The sequence below is a fragment of the Carlito syrichta genome, unplaced genomic scaffold, assembly GCF_000164805.1.
Source record: "Carlito syrichta isolate Samal-C Ts95f unplaced genomic scaffold, Tarsius_syrichta-2.0.1 Scaffold288018, whole genome shotgun sequence".
In the NCBI taxonomy this organism is placed as follows: domain Eukaryota; kingdom Metazoa; phylum Chordata; class Mammalia; order Primates; family Tarsiidae; genus Carlito; species Carlito syrichta.
This window is the reverse complement of record NW_007232114.1, coordinates 276,732-290,994: the sequence shown is the minus strand read 5'-3', so window position 1 is coordinate 290,994 and position 14,263 is coordinate 276,732. Positions and strand designations below refer to the sequence as shown.

General features: G+C 34.1%; 1 protein-coding gene across 6 annotated transcripts in view; it reads left to right on the top strand.

Annotated features, from left to right (window-relative positions):
- Nucleotides 1–5,314: 5,314 nt before the first annotated feature.
- MAPK10 (mitogen-activated protein kinase 10) overlaps nucleotides 5,315–14,263 on the top strand; it is a 145,177-nt gene continuing 136,228 nt past the window's right edge. For 4 of the 6 annotated variants that reach the window (XM_021710077.1, XM_021710075.1, XM_008053277.1 and 1 more), the window contains exon 1: nucleotides 5,322–5,393. Coding sequence is in view for 3 of the 6 variants with exons in the window: in XM_021710075.1 (XP_021565750.1) it covers nucleotides 5,328–5,393 (66 nt within the window). In the remaining 3 variants the exon portion in view is untranslated. Of the gene's footprint in view, nucleotides 5,421–14,263 lie in introns of all 6 variants that reach the window. The other 2 variants (XM_021710076.1, XM_008053278.1) reach the window with 2 other exon arrangements.

Here is a 14,263-nt window from a genome sequence, read left to right as displayed (position 1 = left end):
TTCCAATTGGATACAAATCATAATATTTTGTCATCAAAACTAGAATTCTTTTCACTAAAATTAGAGAATTTTACTTTTATCTTGTTACATGAGCAATATGTTGAGATATATCTAAGTTTTAGGTTTAAAACTGTGGGTATATTATTTTTGAGATATTAGATGTTATTTTTAGAAAGTATTTTGTGAATTTATTTACTTATGGTTGAAGTCAAATTATTTTGGCCTTTATATTGAGGTTAATGATGTGTTTCTGGAGCTTTGCTGGTTAGAGTGGTCTAAATCAGAGGTTGGCAAACTTTTTCTATATAGGACCAGCTAGTAAATATCTTGGGCTTTACAGGCCATGCAGTTTCTGCCACAGTTACTCAGTTCTTCTACTGTAGGATGAAAGTAGCCATAGTCAACTTATGAGCTAATGGATGGCTGCATTCTAATAAAGTTTTATTTATAAAAACAGGTGATGAACTTAGTTTTACTGATGGACGATAGTTTGTTATCCCATGCTATAAATGATAATGTCAATAAAATCTTAAAATGAGATATGCACAATTCTTAATAGAAAATTAAATTTAATTCTGTTTCCTATATCAGCCCTTGAAGATAAAACTATGAGTTTCAAGACATACTTTTAACTTTTCATTTGGTCTTTTGCATATTACAGGGAGAATCCTTTTGAACATGGAAGAGACAGCATGTTTTCTTATAATTTACAAGGACTTTATCTTCTTATATATGCTTACTGTCTGTTGTAAGAGTCATTTATTATAAATCTAATATGTAATAAATAAAAAATTATTTATAAATAACCTAAAAACTGCTTGGAACCTATTTTTTTTTTTTTTTTAAATCATTAGTTAATTGGTTTTTTCTTGCATGTATTGCATTTCAGGGACCAACCATGGGACCCTGGAACTGCCCAGGGCAATTTGATTTTTGTATTTGTAAAGTTTCTTGAACGTCCTGTGGGTTAGTTGGCACATCTCATATACACAGAATATAATAAGCTATTAAAACACATTATAGTTACATTAACTTATAGCAGGTGCCATGCACCAGTTCAACCCAATAAATTCTTAAGTGTACCTCATTCATACAACTTGACCTATTGCTTTGCTCAGAGTAACCAGTAACTGGTATAGGCACACTAATAAGGAGAATTCAGTAAAGTGCACAGCAAGGAATGCACATACGGGGCTTTTCCCAGAATAGCAACTAACGATTGAAAGCACAAAACTCCCCAAATTACCATCTCTTTTCATTTCAAATTACTCACAGGTCCTATACTGCAACAAGATAGTATCACTAATTCCACTTTAGAATAATATGGAAATAATGCCTGACTATTTATGTTGTTTCATTGCAGTGGTGCCAAATGCTTTCTGTCAAGCTGTTAGGAAATGTAATTAGTAGACAAATTTTCTATAGTTCACTGGGATTATTATAGTAAATGTTCTTTTTCTTTTAACATCCCTTTGTGAAACAAGAAAGTTATGAAGTGACTAGATGGCATCACACAGCTATGGTACTATACTGAAGTCTTTGTAATGCAAACTAGTAAAGGTCAGGATGCCTGTTTTTCATAGCAAGATTATTCATTCATTAAAAATTAAAACACATTGTTCATTTTGAGGAGGAGTGGATGTTATTATTTCCCACATGCCCACTTTAGCAGTACAGAACTAAAAAGCCCTGCTGAACTGCTATCTGTGCTCATCAGCTTGGACACTTTCTTTCATACTTTTACTACTGTGAACTACTCATTCTTAATTTGTTAGCATCAAGTTTGTTGACAATTCACAGGTTTCAATATGAGACCATGTAAAAACTTAGATTTGTGCTTTTAAAATTTAGTTCTTTCATTCAATAAACATTTTCTTAACATTAGCTATATACAAAGAATAGTGCTGGGCCTTAGGGCTGTGGACATGAATAAAACATAGCCATTTTTCTTGAGACAGTGGTAATGTAGTATGGAACAGACATAGAAACAGTTATTCTATGATATGATAATCATAAGAGAAGTGTGAAAAAAGTGCTGTGAGGAGACTGAGATCAAAATGATGGGGAGAAGACTTCCCTGTTTAATGACATTCTACCAGACAATGGAACAACAATGAAGCAAAATATTTTGAATGCTGAAAATGAACATTTTGAAAATGAAATAAAATAAAAATATCATTCACAATAACATCAAAACCCATGAATGATTAAAAATAAATTTTAAAAAGATAATAAACACTATGCACAAATATGTGAGTAACTATTTAAAGCAAAAATAATAGTGATATGTTATAGGGGTTCTAATATATAATATATGTATAAGTAAAATATTAATATAATACATCAATAGCTCAAGAAATAGAGAGGAAAACTCTATTGTAAGTTTCTTAAACAATATATGAAATGGAATAATATTATTTGAAGCTAGATTATTACAAATTAAAAATATAGACTGTTAACTCTAGAACTACTAGCCAAAAAAAAAAAAAAAAGGGAGAAAAAGACAATTGAAAGATTCAAAAAAGAAAATGTGGGAGAATATCTTCATGAACCTGGAGTCAGGCAAAGATACTTTGACAAAACCAAGAAGAAACTAATCAAAAAGATAAAATGAATGGAAAAGTATGTATCATAAACAATAAAAGTTGTGGGCTACTTTTAAAAACTCATTATTATGCCTTTTCAAAAACAGAAATGATTAATTTTAATATCATTTATTTGATCAATAGTTTTCTTTAAAGCTTAGCAGATTTATCTACTATTTATGATATATTTCTTAGACATATTCAACTACATTTCCTTCTATACTATTTAAAGTTTGGCCTTTCTTGAAGTTTTTAATACAGCTGGAATTTTTTTTGTGTACAGTGTAAGGTGGGATTGTTAAGAACTCTGGGGAGACTCAGATGTTCTGTTTGCAAACTCGCAAAGTAACCTGCCATCTTTTCATGGACATGTCAGAAGACACAAGATTCCTGGGTCAGATGCAAAGGTGTTTATTACTCACAGCAATCACAGCAGCTAGAGTGTGAACATTCACCTCAGCTCTTTGGGCCTTAATTTTCACTGAGTGAGACAAAGAAGGTCAGGTGACTTCTGCACAGTGGGTTGCATTATTGAAGGGAAACCTCGAGCTTAGGAAACCCCAATCTTTTATTATAATAAGTGTGTCTGATCTTTGCCTTAGAGAGATAATTTATTATACTGGAGAGCAATCAAATCCATCCTTTACTCCAAACGGAGCTGCTGTCTCTATCTTTCAAGGTTGTCTGCTGAATAACCATCCTCGAGTAGATAGTCTGGAACAACGATGGTGGCTAGTGCTTCTGTTTGTAAAACGTGCAGACATGTGAAAGGCCCACAGAGAATTGTCTCCCTATAGGGATCTGCTTTTTTCCCCCTCCCATATAAATGACCAATTGTCTCAGCATGACTTAAAGTATAGATTCTTCTTTCCTCAAATGGCTGCAATATGTAGACATTAATGTAATCAGATTTCCATGTATTTGTGTGTCTGTTTCTGGACTCTCTATTTTATTAATTCACAGTTTATCTCTGCTTCAATCCTGCATATATTTACTTATTACTGCTTTATAATAGTTCCTGATCTCTGGTACAGCAATTCCTTATCCCACCCTAGGCAAACGCCTGCCTTGTTCTTCTTCTGGAATGTCTTATATATCCTTGTTCTTTCATTCTTCCTTACATTTAAAATATCTATTCATGAGTTCCAATGCAACGCATTATTTTTTCTTGCAATTCAGACCTACTTTCTGGGATTATTTTGCTTCTTCCTGAAGTTTGTTTTAAACTTCCTGTGTAGTAGGCTCTATTTCAGTGTTTCCAACATAACTTTCTACTATAGTCTTAAGTCTTGCTTCCTGGACTCTGCATGTCACCCTTTAGGAACTGACGTTCTAGGCATCAGAGACCAGCAGATGGCCTGGGACAAGCAGCAGCTTCAGCTTCTTGACTTCTCTGTCTGTACCCTTTCACATGGTTTTCAGTTTCTCGGTACTTTTCTTGGGACCTCAGCTATACATTTTAAAAGATGTTTTGTATAGTTCATCTAACATTTTCAGGAGTTTTGCATTGAGAGTGATTTTCAGGATGCCTAACCAATCATATTGCCAGAAACAGAAGTCTTATGTCAATAGTGGTTTTAAAATAGTTTAATTTCACAGAATACTACAATAAGCATTCAACAAAGTGAGTTTAATTGAACTGAATACAATTTAGCTGCGTTTCTTTGATTCTGCTGCATCACTCTCAAATAACCCAGTACCTAATTTGGCATTCCCAGCATTAAATGACTTTTTCCTCTTCTTTAAGCTTTGCAAGATTATAGAATACTTCGAACATACAGAAAATAATATAATTCAAATGTTTTTACTTACCATCAAGAATAAACAGATGTTGATATAGTACCCATTTTGTTTTTACTCTATGGTTCTATGTACTTAAAACAATGTATATTATCATTTTTGTATATGTTAAACATTTACACTAATATAGTGATCTTTATAGTGATCTTTAAATACTTAATATAGTGATCTTTAAAAACTTAATTTTTTCCCACTAAATATCATGTTTGAAAAATTTATCTATACTGACATGCTAAGCACTAATCTAATTATTCCAAGTCCTATATATAATTCTATTATAAATTATATTTTATTTAATAGTGCCTGTATTCTATAGTAAATATCATAAATATATATTTCTCCTCTGGAGCATACATTTGAGGTTTTTTAAAATTAGACATGTAGAACTGAAAGTGCTATATAATAGGATATATTCACTTTAACTTATAAAGTATATCTGGTTTCTTATATCTAATCTTTATGATTGTGATGGTATTCATTGATCATTAAAGAAGATAAAATATTTACAACTTATTTTATATGTAGTAATGTCATAATTCAGTTATTGCTAATGTTAATTATAGCGTAATTGTTAAAATATATACTGTTAAAGTAAGCCGGGCTCGGTGACTCAGCCTGTAATCCCGTGCTTTGGGAGGCTGAGGTGAATAAATTGCCTGAGCTTGCAGTTTCGAGACCCGCCAGGGCAACTTGGCAAGACCTCATCTCCACAATAAAACAAAAATTAGCCGGGCGTGGTAGTGCATGCCTGTAGTTCCAGCTATTTGGAAGGCTGAGGTGGAAGGATCGCTGGAGCCCAGCAGGTCGAGGCTGCGGTGGCCGGGAGTGGCCACCTGCACTCCAGGCTGGGTGACAGAGTGAGACTCCAACTCAAAAAAAAAAAAGTAATGAAAAATTAGTGATTTGGAAATTTATACTCTATTTTTTTTCCTGCAGGTATTTATGAGCCTCCATTTCTTATACTACTGCAGTGAACCAACCTTGGATGTGAAAATTGCCTTTTGTCAGGTGTGTGTTCCTTACAGGTAAAACAAGGTACAGTATATTCCCTTGTATTTCCATTTTGCCATCTCATTTGCATATATTCCACACTAAAGTTAGTATTTATGTAGTAGTAAAAGTAGCTTAGGAAGTAGAAATGGACATTTAGAATTTTTTTCAGTTCATTTAAGTTAAAATAGAAATAAAGATAATTTTGAAAAGAAACAGAGATAATTTTTTGAAAAATATTGTAAAGTGATTTTTTAGTAGATTACATTTATCTTACCAGATTCTTATTGGGTTGCATTTATACTTATATTCTAGTATTTCATTTCATCTTAAAGCTCCTTTTAAATGAGGCCTTAATAACCAAAATGGCTGAAGTCTGTATAGTAGATCCTGCTTACTGTGATTTCACCTTCCTTGGTTTCAGTTATCTATGGTCACTTGTGGTCTGAAAATATTAAGTAGAACATTCCAGAAATAAACAGTTCATAAGTTTTAAATTGTGCGCTTTTCTGAGTACTATGATGAAATCTCACGCCACCCTGCTGCATGCAGCCAGATCGGGAATCATCCCTCTGTTCCGCATATCCATGCTATGACGCTATCTGCCTGTTGGTCACTCGGTAGCCATCTTGGTTACCAGCTGGACTGTCATGATATCATAGTGCTTGTGTTAAAGGACGTTTTCCTTGACTTAATTGTTCTATTTTATTATTACTGATTGTTGTTAATTACTCACTGTACCCAAGCTGTACATTAAGCTTCATCACAGATATGTATGTATAGGATTCAGTACTATCTGTGGTTTCAGGCATCTATGGGGATTGTAAAACATATCCCTTGGGAATAAGGAGGGCTATTGTATAATTATGTCTCATTATAAGAACTGATGACTCCAAATAGAATATCTCCAATACCCACCTAGAATAATATATAATTGGTGGTCAGTTTGTTTTCTGATGCCTAGTTCTAAAGGTATATTTAACCTACAAAGAATAGTAAGAAGGCAGCAACAATGTTTGATAGTGTGCATGGACCAGATAAGAGTCTGCTTCTTTGTACTCATGAAACTCCATTCTTAGGGAAAAGCTACTTGGGGAACCTACAGGTGTGTTCAGAGTAGTTCTTAAGGAACAGTTACCTGGGCACCTTTACAGTTATGTTTAGAGTTGTTCTTAAGAAAGAGTTAACTGGGGCCCCTACAGGTGTGTTTAGAGTAGTTCTTAAAGAAGAGCTACCTGGGGTACCAACAGATACTTTTAGACTAGTTCTTTTTAAAAAAAATTAAAAAAAAATTTTAAATATGTGGGTACAATTCAGGCTTAGGTATACAAATGTTCATTATGCAATTACCCTTGCTGATGAGGTGTCCCCCTCCTCCCCTGGCAGTTTCCCACTACTGCCAATTCCTTTCTTAGAGTATTATGATAGTTGTTCAAGGTCTGCTTATGTGTGAGAACATGTGGTACTTGGTTCTTTGCGAGTAGTTCTTAAGGAAGAGCTACATGGGGATCCTATAGGTATGTTTAGAGTCGTTCTTAAGGAGGAACTACCTGAGCACCTACAGGTATGCTTAGAGTTGTTCTTAAGGAAGAGCCACCTGGGGCACTTGAACAGGTATGTTTAGAATATTTCTTGTGGAAGAATTACTTGGGAACCTACAGGTATGTTTAGAGTAGTTTTTAAGGAGGATCTACCCGGGAACCTACAAGTATGTTTAGAGTAGTTCTAACTTAAGCCTGTTGTCATAGCATAATTGATAGTGCTCTTTTTTACTCTCAAGAATTGTTCTAATTTGAGCAATAAATCATTTGCTAACCATTCATACTTCATACAGAGAGTTTCACATCAGTGTTTCAGTAGTGATTATCACTGTACCTTCTCTTTGAGCACTGGAACTGTGTTGTAAACAGAGAATAGAGTGCTTCCATTGAAAATGTTTTAAATTTTCTGCTTTTATTATTTTGATACAATCTTTCCTAGTTCTAGAATTAAGATGTGCTTATTATAGTAAATTTATAAAAGTGTAAAGGGAAACAAAACATTGATTTTGCATCCATTCTCTGTATCTACTATATCTACTCTCCCTGAGCATAGTTAAAATTTCTGTAGTTAAAAGTAAAATGTGTTGCCTACTTTGAATAAAATTCGCTGGTCTGTCTCATCTCCCTAATCTAGTTCCTGAAGACTCAGGTCTTTAGATGGCCTCTTTAACAAGAAATCTGGATGCAGACAGTTTGGGTTAGAATTTTCAGATCTACCACTAGCCATTTACTTGTGAACTTGGGCAAGTTACTTAATCTCTGTGTGTTGGTTTCTTTATTTGTAAAAAGGGAAAATAATAGTACTTATACCCTAGGACTGTTATGATAATTAAATGAGTTTATGCTTGCAAAGTACTGAGAGTAGTGCTGAAAGATATGTTTGTTAAATAGATAAATTAATTTTAGATAAGCTTACATTTACTCACCTTGTTCCAGTGCTCTAAATATTATCTTGACTATCTTGAATCTCACACAAACCTTTTCCTAATACTGAACTCATACCCACTGTTTCTGTTCGACATCTCTACTTAGATGGCAAATAAGCTTATCAAACTATACACATTTCAAATCAACACCTGATCATTCCTCCAAAACTGTTCATGTCATTGCCTGTTCCAATTCAGTAAATGCTAAGTTTATCCTTCCAGTTAGAGCAAAATCCTTAGAATTATTTTCTGGGTCACAACTCACACCCAGCCTGTCTACAAATTCTGTTGATTCTAAAATTAAAATACACCTGGAATCTCACCACTTCTCACTATCTCTCCACTACTGCCCTGATCCATGCTACCCTTATCTATTGTCTGTGTTATTCTAAGAGAATCTACCTTTTTCCATCCCCAAATAATTTATTCTTGAAACATCAGCAAGAATGATCTTTGAACAATATACTAATATAAAAAATATAAGTGATATTATGTCATTTCTTGATTAAAAACAAAACACGCTGTGCTTGGTGGCTCAGCCTGTAATCCCGCGCTTTGGGAGGCTGAGGTGAGTTGATTGCCTGAGCTCGCGGGTTCGAGACCCGCCTAGGCAACTTGGCGAGACCTCATCTCTACAATAAATCAAAAAATTAGCCGGTCATGGTAGCGTGCGCCTGTAGTTCCAGCTACTTGGAAGGGTAAGGCAGAAGGATCGCCGGAGCCCAGCAGGTCGAGGCTACAGTGGCCGGGAGTGGCCACCGCACTCCAGTCTGGGCGACTGAGACTCCAACTCAAAAAACAAAGAAACAATAAAACCAAAACAAAAGAGAAAAGCTTCTCAATGTCTTTCCATTTCACTCAGTAAAAATTAAAATCCTCATGATAAATACCCAAGCCTTTATTATCTGACTTCCTAGAAATACCTACCTTGAAATGTTCTTTTTCTGTTATCTACTCGGCCCAATCCTTCACCACCTTCAGAGCTTTGCTCAAATGTCATTTTTAAGGGTCTCTTTCCTGACTATCCTATATAAAATTGCCCCTTCCTGCCTCACAATGCATGCCCAACTTCCCTGTCTTTCTTTTTTTCCTCCATTGCACATTTCAGTATCTAACATACTCTACAGGTTGCTGGTCTGGTATGTTGCTTCTCTATCTCCACTAACATATATTTTGCACTTGGACAGGAATTGTTTTCAGCGTCTTACTGGAGCCAGCTCACATAGGCTCACAAGAGTTGAATATGCACGTTTCTTTCCAACTTCAAGTTCACTGATGTCAGCTTGCTAGTTTGAAATCTATGTTGACAGGAGTATTTACATTATGGAAGTGAGCACATATTGCAAATAGGTCCTCTACCTGCTCACTCCCTTCACCATGTTGTTGAATGCTTACCAGCATGCCCCTGGAATTTCATCTCCTGTTCACTGCCATACTGCTGCACTCACAATAGTATCTGACGTTGGGTAGATGCTCTCCAAATATTTGATTAATTAGTGAATGCATGAATGATATATGTTTTGTTAATGTAATCAGTTGCAACTGTGATCCTGCCCTGTGTAACATGAGCAGGACTGAATTTCTTTCTTTCTTTTTTTTAACCTTGTTTAGATTTCTTTATTGAAAAAATTAAAGTCATAAGCTCTGTATATATAAATACAATGACGTTGCCGTTCACCTGCAAGGCCCCTAGAGGTCTGAATTTTTAGGGTACATATCTGGGCCCTGCCACTTGCAAGCTGTATGACTTGGGCTATATCCTCAACTTCCATTATTGTAGCCATTTACTATGGGCACTAACCCTTAAAACACATACTCACCAACAAACAAAAAAACAAAGTTCATGTTTTACCTACGTCAAGATTAAATCTGAATCTCAAAAATTAAAATCATCTTAAAATTTCAGCCATTTAAAAAAAAATCTAAAGAGGCTTTGTGTACGTTGAAGTTATTTTTCAAATTAACTTCCAACATTTGGGTACAGATGTAGACTGTTTATTTCTTGTGAGAATTCTTTAAAAACAAAGGAATGCAGAGAAGTGAAGCATGAACTTTTATAATGACTCTGGATTTTCTTGCTTACTACGAGCTATTGAGACAGAGAAAATATACATGCATATTATATACATTAAAAAAAATCTAGAAACATCATCGTAAGCAGAATATTTTCAGTTGTGGAACATTTTATTTGCTTTCCATGTGAAAATTTCTTTGGTAATAATATTTATTTTTATTTCTCCTATGGCTCTATGTCTCATTTACTTCTCTAGCAATTTGAAGAAAATACTGTATTTGTTTTTAGAGACAGAATTATCTATTGGGGCTTTCTTTCAAACTGTGTTCCTTGAAAGCTTCTCATTTCTTGGGGCATGAGTCCTTTATGTGCTGTGGTGTTTAAGCTCATCCTGCATGACTAGGGTTGCCCCCAACCTTTTGCCTCATTGACAATGTACTCAAAGACCTTAAATAATTTGTCAATAATTAATTAATAATCAAGTAATTCGGGTTTCTTGATTCTTTGTCTGTGACTTTTTTCATTATGTCATATTTTCAAGTTTTTCACTGCTGTCCATAAGAAATCACAGACAATGTAGAAAATAAAATGGCCTGGATAGCATTTATCAACAGAAAATGTATACGTTACCTGTAATAGTTTTAACCTTAATTCTTCATTGAATTATTTGAAGAATGTGGGATTCACTGGTTTTTTAAGCTCCTTTTATTGATTTAAAAAAAAATTAACTCCACTAAGTAGCTTTTGAAGGCAAGAGGTTTCTTTTTATATTCTGGGGAGAAATTTTTCTTTGTAATGTTAGACAATAAAACCATTATTGTCTTTAGTTTGCACTGGTATGACTTCTTTACAAAAATATAGACCTACAAGGAATTTAAAGTGCAAATATTCTTGATGCTCCTAGGAGACTAATAAGTAGTTTTAGTCTTCTTTTCTCAATTGAATAGAGGTACAGAGATGTAACATTTCACTCTATGAATTAAGAAAAGGACTCAAGAAAAAGATTATTTTTGGAACTCTGTTGTTCTGACCAGATGAGTCAGGGTTTTGAACAGGGAATATATTCACAGAGGGATAGTGTGTGTTGGAAACTCCACACATACCCACTGGGGTCTACTGCACTTATCACATACTCTGTGTGTTACCACTGAGCTTATAGATTTGTCTTTTCCCCACTCGACGGTACTACCTTGATGGTTGCCATACTTATCCCTGATTCCCAAGCCCAGAAATTTATCTTACTCCAGTAAATGTTCAATAGATGCTTTCTGAATAAAAGGGGGAAATGTGAACTTAGCAGAAAACATCACTTCCTAAGTAGAAATTTGTTTACCTTTCAATATCAAATCAGTTTCTCAACAACCTCACTTCTTACATGCATATATTAACAGATGTAATTATGTTTTGGTTATTTTTCTAGTGTGAACCTAACATTTACTCAGCAATTATCAACTTATTGTCTTCTCTAAGCATTTACTGATGATTGAGTTAATTATGAATAATTTTAAATTATTTTCTGATTTCAAGAAAGCCTGAGACACAGAGGGTTCAAATTAATTAATCAACAACTAATAAGTTTAGGTAGCACTGGAATTAAAAGAGACTGAGTTAAGATTGGTCTTCTTTTTGGTAGTGTTTTTACTAAAGGAAATAGTAACTCAACCTAACTGAGAACTAAAACACAATAATTAAGTGCAAAGAAGCCTAAGATGCTATTGGACCAGTAGGTTAAAAAAAGGAGGGGACTTTGATGTAAATTCCAAGAGATGATATTTAAGATCCAAATATTACTGGAAATATGACAAAAATAGCATTCTTATTGTGGAGTTGTTATTGTAAAAATTGTCTTCAGTTTATTTTATTTTATTTTATTTTAGAGATGTGGGGTACAACTCAGGGCTGGGCATACAAAGACTAGGTATTGTACAGGTAAAGTTTGGGCCTCACTTTGGCCCCCATGTCATTTGGTTTGAGATCAGTTACCCTTATTGATGAAGTGTTCCCCCACTCCCAGCAGTTTCCCACTACTGCCAATCCATTTCTTGTAGTATTATGATAATTGTTCAGGGTCTGCTTATAAATGATAACACGTGGTACTCTGTTCTTTGTTTCTGTGATAGATCACTGACTATTACATACTGTTTTTTGACATGCATCTTGTAAGAAACAATAGCCAAAATTAAGCATGTTAAATCATTTCTAGTTATAGCAATATTTTTCTAAATAGATACAAAATATTACTGGATGACTTAACTAATTAACTACATTTTATTTTATTACGCTAATGTATGGATTATAAAAGCACTATGTACATATAATAATTTTCCTAGTTGTGGTTTGAATAAATATAAACTTACTTTTTAGCAAAATTATTGGTCATTTCTGATTTATTATTATTTTTTGGCACAGCGTTTTCTTTTTGAAATTTTTGAAAATTTCAGAATTTTTAATAAATGTTTTATGGGCTGCAGTAGCTGGTAAAAGCCTTATTTAAACTCGGAAACTAGAAAAACAGGGACTGTATAAAAAGAGGTGTCTGGAGTGTCCATGGAATGATTTCATTTTAAGCTATATGTTCAGATTACTAGTATCTCTGGCATTAAAAAAAATCATTAAACTTGATTCCAGAATTGTATGGGTTTTTAAAAACAGTTCTTTTGCTTTTAAGGTATTTTGAATTTAAAGTAACTTGATTTGCTCAATTCATTTCATTTGATGGATCTATGATGCTTCTAATTAAAAGACTTTGAAAATATTCAATCAAAATTCTTAGGCCTCATTGGGTGGCTGTCCTAGATGGAATAAAGTCTTTTATACCAACATGGGGAGGAGAACATCAAAGGGAAAGGTGTTTTGGCAAAATGGGGTGAAGGAAGAACTTGTGTAATATAACAGATGAACTGGAACTCATTTTAGGTGGTCTGTGAAATAAAAAGCATAGTTTGGATAGTTTAGGTTTCTGGAGGGACTTCCTGAACCAATTTAGACTCTTGACTTTTGACATAAATATGGTTTGAGGGGTTTAATAGGTTGGCCATGGATATAGTTGAAGGCATTGGTGTTTCATGAATAAATGACTGTGGTTTTGAGAAACGAATCTATACATCCTTTCTTTTCTATTTCCGGTTTTCATGTAGTGGGGAGAGAGAAATTTTTACTTTAGCTTCTCCTTAAAATTTTTTTTAATTTACTTTTTTTAGAGACAGGGTCTCACTTTGTTGCCCAGGCTGAGTGCAGTGGCACAATCATAACTCGCTGCAGCCTTGATTACCTAGGCTCAAGCGATCATCCTCTCTCAGCCTGGCAAGTAGCTGGAACTACAGGAGCTCATTACCACACCCAGATTATTTTTAAATTTTTAGTAGAGATGAGGTTTCACTATATTGTCCAGGCTGTAGCTTCTCTTTGCGATGAGTATTCTCTCCTGTACATTATTTAAGAAAATCTGACTCTAACTTTCTTCTATGTCTGTTTTGATACATAACATTTAATTCTATACTAATTTTCTAAAATCACACTATATGTGATTTTGTTTGCATGACTGTAAATTATGAAATAAAGACAAGGTAAACATTATCATAAAAATGTGACACATCTTGTATGATGAAATAAATCACTGAGATTTCTATTGTGATAATGGTCTACCTACTTTAATGGATGAGTGTTTCATGTAGCTTGACAATACATTTGGTTTTGTTTTATTTTTTTGTGTGTCTACATGTGAAGATGGCTATAGTAAATTTCAAAAGCATAAATATAGTGTTTTGTTTCTGTTTTAGTCCCTGAAAAGTATTTTCTAAAGATTTATTAAATAGCTATATCAGTTAGTGAATACATTTAGTTATCCTGGTCAAGATTAACTAGCAAAAAATTTGGAGGTCCTAATGTTCAGTTCTTCTGTATTTTCTTTATTGGTTCATCATATGTGCTTGATTTACTCAAAGCACAAAAAGGTCAGACTTTGACTTCTTGATGAATGGGTTTAACATAAACGTAAATGTAGCTTGATATTATGAGTTTAATTATCATTGAGGTATTACTCAGATTAAATAAAGTGATTACTTACATTTTTCAAAATACTGTAGTTGTGTTATAAAAATATCCCAGAAAATTATCTATGCTTTTCAGTGTACAAGGGGAGACCCAAGAAAACCCGTAATTTTCTTTTGGGGGGTGGATCCCCTGTAGTACACTGGGAAATTTGATTAAAAAGTCAACCAAAGTTTTTATGTGGAAGTTTTGAGAAAGTTGCTTCATGAGCTGTGGAAGAAATGTTCCGAGTGGCAAACAGGTGACTGATTCTTCCTCCACCATGACAATGTACCTTCCCACACTGGGCTGAGTGTTCAGCAATTTTTGACCAAAACCGGCATGACCTCTGTGCCCCACCCTCCCTATTCACCTGAT